This window comes from Harmonia axyridis, chromosome 7 (assembly GCF_914767665.1).
Source record: "Harmonia axyridis chromosome 7, icHarAxyr1.1, whole genome shotgun sequence".
Lineage (NCBI taxonomy): Eukaryota > Metazoa > Arthropoda > Insecta > Coleoptera > Coccinellidae > Harmonia > Harmonia axyridis.
Window position 1 is genome coordinate 4,859,748 of NC_059507.1, and position 14,921 is coordinate 4,874,668.

Below are 14,921 nucleotides of genomic sequence, written 5' to 3' on the forward strand. Positions count from 1 at the left end.
CGTATATCGAAAACAAGGCGTTTTCGAGAGGATTTTCTAGGACTTTTTTCATTTAAATTCTCCAAGGAATCTGTCATTTTTCTTTTTACCTCCAATTTAGGAACACCCTGTACATATTTATATGTGTAATGAAAAAAATAGTATTCCAATAATTCCCATTTCAAAATCGAATAAGCCAACTCATTATCTTATTTATCGCTTGACAAAAAAATATTTCATCGATGATATTCTTCCAACTTCTTCGATTTGCATATTTTGAAAAGGCGAATTTCAGTGACATCTTGCGAGTTCTACCGTACGTTAAAAAAAAGACTCACCTTTGAAAAGTCGTAAGAAATAAGAAAAAAAAATTGATGCCATACTCACTTATGAATGGGACTGCTCTTGGAGGTGGTGCATGAGAGTAGCACGTCGACGGAGGACCATTGGGATAACCAGGATAATAGTGAGCAGGATATGTCTCCACCAGTGTGGGCGGATATGAGTCTAGTATAGCCGAAGAAGCAGTTGGACCCAAAGGTGTTTGGTACGGAGCTCCTGAACCAGATGCAGGCGTGGTTGTTACTACCTGCAAAAAATTTGAGGAATGAATGATCGGAACCAAAATATTCACAAGTGTCTTATGTTGTACCGGGGTTTTCACCATAATTTGACCCCCCTTTAACTTTGTTACTAAAAGAGGTACAAAAAAATGTTTTCTACAAAAGTTTCACAAAATCGACTAGTGTTTCTCAAAATGATTTTACAAAACGAAATATATACAGAGTGAGCAACATATTGATAGCAACTTCATTTTTTCAAATGGAATACCCTGTATATTTTTCTATATTTAACTAGCTCTTTTTCCCCTGATTTCAAATATATAACATATGTTCGGCCTATCTCTCTTATTCTGAGTACCACAGAGTTTAAAATTTTAAGAACCACCTAGCATGCTCAGTAATCAGTTTTAAAGTGGTAGGTTGCGATAACTCAAAATGCTCTTTTTTGAGTTATCTCGTTGGCAACGATATGACATATAGTCAAATTGCCAACGAGATAACTTAAAAAAGAGTTTTTTTTTGTTATCGCAGCCTACCACTTGAAAACAGCCAGCTTGCATGCCAGGTGGTTCTTAAAATTTGAAACTCTGTGGTACGCAGAATAAGAGAGAAAGGACAAACATATGTTATATATTTAAAATCAGGTGAAAAAGAGCTAGTCAAATATAGAAAAATATACAGGGTGTTCCATTTGAAAAAATGAAGTTGCTATCAATATGTTGCCCACTCTGTATATATTTCGTTTTGTGAAATCATTTTGAAAAACACTAGTCGATTTTGTGAAACTTTTGTAGAAAACATTTTTTTGTACTTCTTTTGGTAAAAAAGTTGAAGGGGGGTCAAATTATGGTGAAAAACCCGGTACAGTAATAAGCATAGATGGGGGAGTATACGCAATATTTACATGTCCCCAACATGGTTAGATTATAGATTACGTTGTCGGATTGTGATATATTTTCAAATTCACAATTTTACTATATCTTTAAGAATGTATATTATATTGAATGAAATATATTTATTCAAATTATTCCCGATTAAATATGCAAATTTGAATATTTGGAATACGATATGTTTCCTAATTGTCGAACTTACAGTATGCAGAGTATTTATTATTTTCTGTATCTACCTGATGAAATTCAAGGTTTGGCTCTCCTAGTGTCATCGGTTGATTCACGTCGTTTGGCGCGCTTGAAGTTTGTTTTCTGAATTTCTGATATATTCAGGTATTTCTTTCAATATATTTTGAGTTAATATGACACGTTGATTCACTATGGGACATAATAAATGCGTTTTTTTGGAGAAACTCGCGAATTGAGTGAAATATCGTATCACTGATATGTTTTCATTTCCGCGCGCTTCATGTCAAATTTGATAGTTCATGTTGGGGACGAAATTTGATTACTGAAAATGACATATGCTCCCTCTATCTATGTTCATCAATCTGAGGTTGAAACTGAATACGTCGCCAGACATTTTGGCGCCCCGGCAAAATAAAATTTGGCTGCCCTGCTTTGCTTAATTCATTAGAATTTTCTTTGAAGGAGCCCTGTTATTGCTTTCAGGCATCTTTTCAATTTCATGAGAAATCGTATTTTTGAACTTAAAATCACCTTGTCAAATTTATTAAAGGACGTTTTGCTGATTTCATCAAACAACGCCCTGAAATGTTTGAAAGTACGTTGCTCTGTAAGAAAAAGAGGCAGTTCTTGAAGTTGCATTTTAGTATGTACCTAATTGTATTTTTCTAACTTACAAATGAAAATAAGAGATTCACTGGATAATTTTAAGAAAAAACAGTCATACAAACATGTGCACGCAAAAAACATATTTTATAATTATTTCAATAAATTGAGTGGAAGACAGTAAAGATGTAAAATGTGGAAGGATTCATAATAAATGCTGGAAATGACCACCTCTACCTTTGTTTTTAATTACAAAGGTTGAATAAAGTGAGGGTTGCTTATTTCACCTCTGTATATTGTAACAGGAATATTGGAAAAATAACCGTGTTTAGTACTTTGCGAGTGCACGAAAATTACAAAATTTCAAGTTTCTAGCTTTACTGGAATTTAAAAAAATAAAAACTTAATTTTAATCACCACCTTTTAAGGGTGATATCTCGGAAAGGGGTGGGCTGAGGAAATTTTGTTATAGGAAAGACCCATCTGAATTTCATACGAGCATTCACTTCCTGAATTTTGTCGCATGAATTTTGGAACAACCTGTATCTACGTATAATAATTTGATGGCGGATTCTTCTTTATATAATTTTTTTTGTCATATATATTTGGTCCATATAGACTGTCCGTCATTTTGAATATAAGTATTGTTTCGAGCGCCATTTTGAAATGTACATAGGTATTCATCTCTTTTCAACTTTATCCACCAGTAAGAATCAAGCAAAGAATGGATGACAATTGTCGAACCAACCCACAAAATTTGAGAATGACATTTGGCATATGCTCAATATATAGATACGTAAGTTCATTCAACAATTTTGATCCTTTCAACAGAGTTCACCTTTGAAAAAAAAAATTATGTCAATATGATTTTGGGGTTGATTGACTAAAATAGAATATGTAATAGAAAAAGCAGTAATCAAACTTTCACTTCCATATTCAGAGTGAAGGTAGAGGAAAACAAATATATGGGCACTATAAGAAAAAACATTAAGACGAAAATAGTTACTTTGGAATGTGGTTTTTCAATACTACGCTGTGTCCCATTCATTTAAACGACTAACGCTTATGAATAAGATTAGTTTTGGACATCTAGTGTGCTTAGCCCACTGAAAATATAACCTGAAGTGAATAAAACTTGTAAACAAGTAAAATTTCATGAAATGAACGTACATGATACGTAGTTTGACTCAACTTTTATTCCATCTATACCTTAATCAACAATACAATATTATATACGGTAAAAAACTTATAACAATGTAAAGATCAAAAGATGTGATATTCTAGAAAAACAAATAGGTTAGAGGAAGAGTTCGAATTAAAAAGTATATTCTTTATTATGAACAAACAATAGTTTAATTGAATTCAAATGAAACCAAAAGAATATTTTAGACAGATAAAAATGAATTAAAAGAATTGGTTATCTCGATCAATTGAAAACTTTTGAAAAACGTATTTGATGATAATAAATTATGACAGTACCAAGTGAAATAAGCAGTAAAATTATTTAGGATAAGCTTGATAATGAATCTTCAATTCAGAAATCAATTGGATATCAAATGCAATAAAAGCATTAAGACGATTATTAAGAGATAAACTTACAACTATAGGTAACTACACACTGGTAACAAATTTGGGAATAGTCACATCACGCACTCACTGCGTTCACTTGAAGACACTAAGTACATTTGTTATCAACGACAGGCAAGAACCAACAAACAATTTACCCCCTCTACTCGTCAAAAGCTCCAGTCAAAATCACAGAATATTCAAAAATACAGCAGTTGAATAGAACAGAGAAAGTTTTAACGAATTTCTGAGAATTCTTTGGGACCAAAGGCCCGAAGGTACTAAATGTTTAAGCTATTTCAAACGTGCGCAATCAGGTGAAAAGTAGGTAATTCAAAATTTCATGCATTATGACAAATTGTTCTTCTTTTTATTTTATTTAAGGCATTAAAATTTTGAGAATTGAAATAAAGAGGGATCAACAAAAGTTTGATCGTTTGCGGTTTTTTACATTATCATACTTTACATCCAAGAATAAATTATATTATATTACCTACTGGATATGTCAAAAAAACAGGACATGAAATACAAAATATGCTACAATAAAAATGATAACTCACTTGAACGAGTTAATTAATAATAAGATATACAGGGTTTTTCTAAATTGGATTTACAATGGAGATTCCTTGGATAAATTTAAGAAGAAAATTCCTATAAACATTGCCCTCAAACGCTTTGTTTTTACAGGGTGTTTCTTGATGTCATATTTTTTTTGTGATAATTATATCTGTTTAGTCGATCTTTATTAATCTTCGCCTCAGATTGGGTTAATAATAACATCAAAACTTGAAATTATTTTATTTGGCACAGCTAACCAACTGCTCCAGAAAAAATATCACCCTGTAGATTTACATTCAAAATTAGTATATCGCATAATGAGAACTTTCAATTGGATTATCTATGCCAAATTTAAGTTGAATATCTTGTAAACGGAAGGTGCTATGAGCAAAACATGAAAAAAAATCGAATTTTAACACCTTGTATCTAGAAAACATGTTTATAGGACTTTTTTTCTTAAAATTATCTGTCATTTTCGTTTGTACCTCCAATTTAGAAACAACTCGTATGCATTTCGTGAACACATTCTGGTTTATTTTTAAAAATTTTCGATAACCTTTGAAATCGTTAGAGACAAAAACTTAACCTCTCTGTCTTTTTTGAATATTTTTTCATCGCGTGACGAGATATTTTGCATCGAAAAAGGAAATAATAAACCATTTTGTAAAAATTGCAGAGTTTTCAAGTCCTATTCAAATGTTCTTCTATTCCATAACTCGAGTGAAAATTGAGAAAAAAATCATTTTACTCCATAAGGTACAAGAGTTTTTGGAAACAGAAAAAAGTCCGCAGGAATCAGATCAGTGAAAAACGGTGGATGTCTCATAAGATTATTTTGTTGTGTAGGTATGGTTAAAAATTTGTGTATTTGGTATATTCTTCGAAATAGAAAAATTTTGTTATATAGAGCATTCTTATAGCTTATTTTAGCAATGGAATGTCACCCAGACAGAATCTGGTAAAAACCAAATACCTACTTTGTTATTGCCCGAAGCGCTTTGCTTGAGCCCTGCTGCTCCTGTTGTCGTAATAAATACGCAATGTTGCCAATGTGTCATTCTGATTGCAATTCAAATGTGACGTTTTCATTTCATCCTTTCGAAATTGAATTTCCCTATTTCAGTATCGTAATGAGTTCATTACAGTTCTAAAAACAGTGCTGTAATGAACTCATTACAGCATCGTTTCCAGTTATATTTTTCGTTTTGTGGTTGATTATACTGACTTTCAATCCTATCGAATTCCAACAAATGTCAATAATTGTCAATATAATATAATTTGGATAAGGTGAAATGATTTGCAACATAATTCGCAATTTCTCTTAATTCTGGTGGTGTTAAATCGATTTCGTCAGACATAATTCATGAATTTAATGCGCAATTGTAAGTTACTTCAAAATTCGAAACGAAAGATTCAAATTCAAATTCCGTAATCTGTCAATTTTCGTAACAGTCACACCAATTGGCGAGATACAATACAAAAGTCACTAGGATATATAATCTGAATTTTTCATTGAATTTCGACAATATTTTACAAAACTTGACTGAAATGGAGAAAATATCGTCTAATACTCGTTGCAGAAGGCAATTCCAACACTCATGCGTTCGAAAACTCGCTCTTTCGTCACTCAGTTCTTTCCAAAACCAATAAATTTTCAAAAATTCAAAGCGTCAGATTTTTAGCACCAATTATTGGACTTTCTGGAAAAACAAGGAAAAAAACCACAGTCTGGCAACGATGCTAAAAACCGTTTTATGACGTCATAGTACGACTAAAATCAATAGACTAAAGAACTTACCTGTTGACTAGGCTGGGCATGAGCTGGAATCGCATATATTTCCTGAGAGGGGGGCGGATTTGGAGGGTAGTACTGCGGTCCCCCCAAATACCTCCTGTACGATGTGGGAGGGAACTTGTGATGGACGTACGGACCTGGCGAATAGCACACATCGTGAGGGGGATAGGTTGTTGGAGGTGCTGGTGAGGGGTGGTAGTAGTGGGAGGAATAGGGGTAGCTGTAGCTCGTTGGAGGCACATTTGGGGGGTACTGGGAGTAACGATATGAGTGGCCTTGAGGCAAGGGCGGTGGTGGGGGTCCGATGTCTTTTCCTGCCGTCACCGAGGTGATGATAACCTAGAAAAAAGGGGAAAAATGGTATAAATGACTTTTTGACAATATTTACGAATGTACTATTTTTCTGTAATTTTTTTTTTAAGTAGATCTGGGTGTATATGAATAGTTGCCAAAAATAGGGTGGTTCCTGCATATAAACTTTTTTTTTTGAGCCCCCCTCCTGCTTAGTTATATAGCCCCCTAAAGATGGCACCTAAAAAGTAATTTTCAATATTTTTTTAAAACCAAGAAATTGACAAATATGAAATTAAGCTGACATTTTATGGCATTCAAAGAAATTTTTGGTGGTGTTTGTCTATGATTCCAAGGGGTAGAAGAAGCCACCCCTCAATATTGTTTCGTAATAACTTTTTCTATATTCATATTTTTACAATGAGAAAATTAATTTTGGATAGACTGATAATTTTTTAACAAATTAGGCCTCTTGCAATTTTTGGCTAAAATTCTCTGTTTTTGAGAAAAAAAAAATTATGAACAGATAATACGCCTGAGTTTTGGAGGGTGAAATTATTTTCGAACTCAAAGTTATCAAATAGGCGGATGTCAAAAGGATATTTTCATTGAGAACAGAAACAAATATAAAATAAACGTAACAAAAAAAAAAAAAAATACGAAGTTTTCACAGATTAAAAACTACTTTTCGGGCGCCATCTTTAGGGGGCTCTAACAAAGCAGGGGGGGCTTAAAAAAATTGTTTATATGAAATACCCATCCTATTTTTTGACAAGGAATCACCAGCTAAATTTTTCCGCAACTATTTTTATACACCCTGTATAGTTTTATTTTCTTATTTCTCCATCAATTTGAATCAATGTTACACAGGGTTCCAAGTCATGAATGTTAAGATTACCCTTGGAAAAAAATGGAAAAATTTTGAGAAAGTTCCTTTTTAATTAGGCATTTCAATTTTTATACAATTTCTATTTAATGACTGAAATAAAATTTGTAGAAATTACCTCGCTGTCCGAAGAGTCTCCATTGGTACTTGGTGGAGGATGTGGTGGATGTGAACTCAACGGCGAAGGTGTCGTAGGAGATGTTTCCGATAATGGAGCACTTTTGGCCAAGGGAGGCTGACCATGACCTAAAGGCACTGTTATCAAAGGACCAGCTGGTTGGTAATATCCTGAAAATAAAAAGAAATATAAGAAGGAGAATTCAAGTAGGTAACTGATGAAAATTGTAAACCTTAGGTATACATTTCAACATATTATATCATCTAAATAAGAAGAGGACGTTTCTAATAAGTGCATATTATAATTTCAGGAGGCAATGAGCAAGATATTTCTTCTCATGAAAGTCTATAGATAAATGTTCTGTATATAAATATGTGGTATCCATATTTTGCTTGAATTTTCTCTAGTTCTGCAAGCGTTAGCCAATCGAAACTTTGCAAGTATAGCATTGAAAGTTATTCCATGAAATTAAGCAAAATTTCAATGAATATTGGGTATTTCTTGAATCTGATACTTCATTTCAACACCCAAAATTATAACTACGTCAGTATACGCTCTATTATTGTGACGTCACACACCGCCATTTTTGGTTCTCCTGTCAGTGTTCGGAATCCAAACAAATGAATTGTCATTCAAATTAGTACGGTGTCGTTGAAGGAATTGGCTTATTTTCATAAATAAGAGTATTTGAGGAACGATTTCAGTATTAAATGATAGACAGAAGGAACGAGGTTAATACCAGTAAGTTTGAATCCTGTATTATTCCCCAGATTTTGTAAAAAGCCATGTTTATTAGTTGAACTTCAAGTTCGAACTTACTGGCATTCATCTCGTTCCTTCTGTCTATCAATTAATAGTAAAATCGTTCCTTAATAATCTTATTTATCAAAATAATCCAATTTCTTCAACGACAACGTACTAATTTAAAAGACAATTTGTTTGTTTGGATTCCGAACACCGACAGGAGAACCAAAAATGGCGGTGTGTGACGTTATCACTAATAGAGTGTAAATGGTATTTATTTTCGATATTCTTCTTGAATTTTCTTCGGTTCTGGTATATCGATCGTCATAAAACTTCGCAAGATGCTTGATATTGTCATTTTACATCCATGTGCAAATTTTCATCTATATCGACTACGTAGTTTCAAAAATAACTGAATTTGGGAATAGTAATTTAGTTCCCGTGATGACCGCTTGAGGCCGCGTGAAACACTGACTTTTGCTTCCTCGATGGGATATTCTCTTATCCTCTTTCTTTTTGTGTGGACCCGGCGAACGTATAGTAGGTACCTACCTACCTCGTTCGTCAGAGATTCGTGGTTGGCAATATCGATTTTTCGGAATCTACTTTGAAATGCAACAAAATGTTGTGTTGCTCGATGTGAAAATAAGTATGGTAACCGTCATCGTGTTCCAACTTTAAAGAAGCAGCCTAAAACTTTAGCTCGAAAAGAGGTAAAACTCCTAAACAAATACTTAAATGTTATGTTGTTTGTTATATCTGTCATTTCAAAGACCAAATGAAGTTGGCTGGTCATAGAAAATTTCGAGTATCTCTATTTTATTTCTTTCTGATGACTTGATTTTTTAAATGTTTTAAGCTATGCATTTTCATTAGTGTGCAATTAAAACGACAATCAATCGAGTATATAGTTATTTATTTTCTGTTTTTGATAATTCATTATTCATTCATTTTTCATTTATACAGCGTGTTCCTGAATTGGAGGTGCAAACAAAAATTACAGATTCCTCGGAAAATTTCAAGGAAAAAAAGACCTAAAAACATGTTTCCGCAAATACTTTGTTTACGAGATACAGGGTGTTAAAATTTGATTTTTTTTCAGTTTCTTTTTTTCCCATAGCACATTCCCTTCAAGAGATATTTTACTCAATTTCAGCATAGATATTGCAATTCAAAGATTTCATCATGTGAAAGGCTAATTTTGAATGCAAATCTACAGGTCATATTTTTTCTGGAACAGCACCCGCTTCTTTCTTCCAGAACTTTTTTTTGTGGACCATTGATAGTTCAGAAAAATTGAAAAAGAAACTCTGGTGTTATACGTACACTTTTTGGTTTCTTATAGTTTTGTCGTATCTACTACCGATTTTAAGAAAAAAATTAAAACAAATCTCTAGTAATCCTCAGAAAAATTCAAATTATTATAAAGATCCAAGTAGTAAGCTGTGATGAGTGAATTGATTATAAATTTTGGTACTTATTTACCCGATATGCAGTGAGGAATAATAAATATTCTATAAATTGGTATAATCATCATAAAAAAAATAGGACTACAAGAATCACCATATATTATGTATCTCGAAAATAAAGCGTTATAGGACTATTTTCCTAAAATTATCCAAAGAATCTCTTATTTTCCTTTGTAGTTGTACAAAGGAAAATATCTCTATATCTATCTCACAGGATTTTCAGGGTTGAGGAATATTGTTGAAAAGAAATGTTCAAGTAATTGTAAAAATATCAACTAGATTAATTTATTGTCTTCATTTTTTTTTTTTTTTGAAATTTAGTTCCTAAACTTGTTGAAAATATTGGATGTGTTGTAAGAAGCATATTATGCACTTTAATAGAAAAAGTTATGCTAGAGGTGCGTAATCGAGCTGTGTACCATACTTTCTCTACAACCGCATTCATTTCTATAAAAACTCAGGCAAATTCGAAAACTATAGTAGCAAACCCCGAGACAATTACCAAACGCCAAAAAGTTTTCGGCTAAGCCGACTGTTTATAATTCGTTCCCGTGGCAACTACTAAAGGTTTTATCTCATTGGTTAATCGCCGTGCTATTTACTTCACAAATGCTACCGTATTGGTGGTTGATCGTGCTTTCTGTTTACGGTAAAGTAAATCGCAAAGTTGCACAGAGCTTAAAATAGGCAGTTACATATAACGGGTGTTTTTTTTTCGAGGTATATAACTTTAAGTTGGCATTTCTGTTCAAGATGGCGACCGATTCAACAGCTGTCAAGTGATTTATTCTCAGTTTGGTTTGGCAATTCATCATGAATAGACTCACGCCTGAACAACGCTTGCAAATAGTGTAATTTTATTTCGAAAATAATGGTTCTGTGCGGAATACGCGCACTACGTCCATTTTATTTTGTTTAGCGATGAAGCGCACTTCTGGTTGAATGACTACATCAACAAACAAAACTGCCGCATTTGGAGTGAAGTTAATCCTCAAGTGTATGTCGAAACACCGTTACATCCAGAAAAACTAACTGTTTGGTGCGCTTTATGGGCTGGTGGAATCATTGGTGGGTTCTTCTTCAAAAACGATGATGGCCAGAACGTTACAGTCAATGGTGATCGGTATAGAGCCATGATTACTAACTTTTTCATTCCTGAATTGAACAACCATGATGTCTAGGAGCTGTGGTTCCAACAAGACGGCGCAACATGTCACACAGCTCGTGCCACAATCGATTTTTTGAAAGATTGGTGACCGCCTAATTTCACGTTTTGGACCTGTGAATTGGCCTCCAAGATCTTGTGATTTAACACCGCTAGACTACTTTCTGTGGGGCTATGTATAGTCATTGGTCTATGCGGATAAGCCACAAACCCTTCACCATTTGGAAGACAACATTCGCCGTGTTATTGCCGATATACGGCCACAAATGTTGGAAAAAGTCATCGAAAACTGGATGTCCAGATTGGACTACATCCGAGCCAGTCGTGGCGCTCATATGCCAGAAATCTTATTTAAAATGTAATGCCACAAGATTATCTTGCGGATAAATAAAATTCATGTCAATCGAATAATCCATCGTTGTTTTATTGCAATTCAAAGTTCTATAGCTCTAAAAAAAACACCCTTTAGTTGGCGAAATGTAAGAATTTCGTCATTGAATGTATAAGGGGAATAGAAAAAAATATTTCCAATACGAAGCAATTCGAATTTTGTCCTTCATTTTATCAGTTCTAACAGAATGAGGTCTCTGAAAGCATTGCTCATTTTATAACGAGAGTTTCCATTGTACACCTACGTGTTTTGTAGGCAGTATACCCTGTATAATTCATCCCCAATTTCCCAATGTGATTTATTCTTGTATTTTGTCGTGGATAACACGGGATGTAACACACGGATTATCGTTCTTTATTCACAGCCTACCTGTTCAGATGCGAAATAGGGTATAACCATATGCTTTCCAGCATTATAACTCAGAATTATTACTGCGGCTGACTTGCGAATACTGGGAGGCAAAATTGGCGTAACATAATGCGCATCTGATTTATTTGCGGCTCGTGCCACATACCTGTCAACGCTTCAAAACGAAGAGTTTACCTGTGAAGGAGGTGAAGACACTGAATTATGTTTCGGAATGGGAAAACGAAGTAATCTTGAAAGGTTCAGGGATAATAAAAGTAAAAACACAACTGGTTTTACATTATACAAAGGTTTCATTTTGAATATTCCGCTAAATGAGGTTACAGCTGTCACTTTTGAAGCATTTGACATTTGACAAGTAAAAACTCTTTTGACATTTGACAAGTAAAAACTCTTTTGACATTTGACTAGTAAAAACTCTTTTGACATTTGACTAGTAAAAACTCTTTTGACATTTGACTAGTAAAATCTATTTTGACATTTGACTAGTAAAAACTACTAACTAACTAAATTGTTAGAATTCGCTACAAAAATGGAGAAAATCTCGAAAAACTATAAAGCAATATCGTTGATGATAGCTTCTAAGAATTAGCGATTCATCAAGCCAAGTAGCTTGAAATTTTAACCAACTACTTGACTTGAAATCAAGCTCGTGAAAAACGCACTTCTAATGTCCCATAGTGAATCAACGTTTCATATTAACTCAAAATATATTGAAATAAATACCTAAATATATCAGAAATTCAGAAAACAAACTTCAAGCGCGCCAATCGACGTGAAACAACCGATGACACTGGGAGAGCAAAAGTTGCCAAACCTTGGTTTCCAGCAGGTAGATACAGAAAAAAATAAAGATTCTGCTTATTATAAATTCGACAATTAGGAAAAATATCGGATTCCCAATATTCAAATTTGCATATTTAATCAGGAATCACTCAAATAAATAGATTTTTTGACATTTGACTAGTAAAAACTCTTTTGACATTTGACTAGTAAAATCTATTTTGACATTTGACTAGTAAAAACTCCTAACTAACTAAATTGTTAGAATTCGCTACAGAAATGGTGAAAATTTCGAAAAACTATAAAGCAATATCGTTGATGATAGCCTCTGAGAATTAGCGATTCATCAAGCCAAGTAGCTTGAAACTTTAACCAACTACTTGACTTGAAATCAAGCTCGTGAAAAATTATATACTTGAGCTTGACTTGACTTGATTTCAGATATTTATTGCTTGACTTGGTATCAAGCTACTTGATATTACTTGAGCTTGATATGCACGCGTCGCACGGCATATATTTCTGCAATCTCGTGCGCGCTTAGACTGAATGAGGGGATTCCTCAAGCGCCGAGAGACTGAAGCATTCGCCAGTGTGACTTTATTAGTAGTTTTCTCACATTTCTATGAAATCTATTGGTTGATTTTGGTGGTTTCAGAAATATCTTTCCAAACTTGGCCAAAATGCCAAGGAATTTTTTATCAACGCTAGTATCTTCAGCTCCTGTTGAAAGACAATTTTCCAGAGCTGCTCTTACAGTTACAAAAACCTGCAATATGTTAGGCGACAAATCTATAAGATGCCTGATGTGTCTTAGATCCTGGATGGAAAATTATCAAATCAAACAAAGCCTGGAGGTTTCTCAATATTGAGAAACTTTATTTTTTGTTATTTTCTATTTTGTTATGATTTATAGTGATATAATTTATGGTTTTATTTCAAGAAAGTTGATATTTTTGGTCTTTTTATACAATAAGTTTAATAAATAAAAGTGTTTTTTGCAAGGTTCATTCTCATTTCATCATTTTTTTATTGATGTGACACTACACAATAAAACTTCCAAAAATCAAGTAGCTTGATATGATTCAAGTATACTTGATAAATAAATACTTGACTTGAGATTGAAAAACAACTACTTGAATTGAGCTTGACTCGAAATCAAGTCAAGCTCAAGCCAAGTAGCTTGAGAATCAAGTCTGTCCTGTGGGATCAATAAATATATTATTATTGAAGCTTCCCTCATTTTCTTGCACGCGTTCGAAAGAACAATATGGTCGGTATTCATCACGTAAATAACCATTTTATGTTCGATTGATGATAGCTTTTTGTAGAACATCCCTAAAAAACTTCATTATCGGATCCAATAGACCGAAAATCCATTTGAACGCTGCAAGTTCAGGTCAGATACAATCTTCCACGATCATCAGACGACGCCACATAAAACACCTTTCTTTATAAGGGAAACCCAAACGGAAAATACTGCCCTCAGCTCGGACACTTCTTTCCTCCCCTTTTTCCGACACTTCCATCCAGTGGCGTCGTTAGACAGCATCGACATCAGCTTCGCGAGGCTCATTTCATCAGTCGAAAAAACGATAAATACACTAATTGATATCAGAGTACCTATACGTATTTTATTTGAATATTTCCCTCCTGTCAAAAATTCTATGTATATGGAGAACAATTATCGAAAATTACAGCGACTATTTCCCTCGTCGTAATTTGCACCAATCAGAAACGCGCAATTTTGAATTACAAATGGTTTCTAGGTGGAAAAACTGTTTGGCAGGACCTGTCAGCAGTTTATTCGCGTTTACCCGCGGCAAAACTTGACAGTTGTTGTCACCAAAAATTACAATACCTTTGAAAACAAACGTAATTATTATTTCCAAGGACACCAGAATTAAACCTTATCTGCAAATGGATAATGAGCACTACTCCAACATCATAAACACCCTTAGAAGTGACGCCTCAGAACCTCCAGCTAAAAAGCAGAAAACAGAAGATCCTGCAGTCACTCCTCCCGCTTCTCACTCAACAGATTACATTAATTATGTACCTACACCCCACATCTTCAATGAATCAACAAAAGTTTCAAACAATACCCCTACCGTGTACCAAAATTGCAATTTATATTTTAATTGTACCATAAATAATTAAATTTGTAGTATTTCGGATGAAATAAAATTGAGTATCTGTTTTTCAGTTTTCAAATTAATACCTATACATGCAGAATAATCTGTTACTCAGGAAATAGTCTTGTCAAATACCATTCGGGCATATAATTTTTCCTGTGAAAAAAATCGAAAAAACACATTGCAAAGTAATATTTTTTGACAAAAAGCATTCGTGCAGGTGCAAAAATCCTCGTCTTCGACTCGGATTTTTGTTGCCACCAGCACTCATGCTTCTTGTCAAAATATTACTTAGCAACGTGTTTTTTCGATTCTTTTCGGAAAAATTAGATGCCCTTATGATATTACTTACGATAATTGCATTGTAGGAAGCGAAACAGCACTGCGATAATTGTTCTGTTCATAGATGCATAGTTTCTATGCATCTTACACA

General features: G+C 33.8%; 1 protein-coding gene across 4 annotated transcripts in view; it reads right to left on the reverse strand.

Annotated features, from left to right (window-relative positions):
• The window catches only part of LOC123684000 (R3H domain-containing protein 1), a 158,280-nt gene that overhangs the window by 5,980 nt on the left and 137,379 nt on the right, over positions 1-14,921 (reverse strand). For all 4 annotated transcript variants that reach the window (XM_045623061.1, XM_045623063.1, XM_045623060.1 and 1 more), the window contains 3 exons: positions 7,439-7,608; positions 6,147-6,482; positions 367-568 (listed from right to left, as the gene is read on the reverse strand). In XM_045623061.1, coding sequence (XP_045479017.1) covers positions 367-568; positions 6,147-6,482; positions 7,439-7,608 — 708 coding nt within the window. The remainder of the gene's footprint in view (positions 1-366; positions 569-6,146; positions 6,483-7,438; positions 7,609-14,921) is intronic.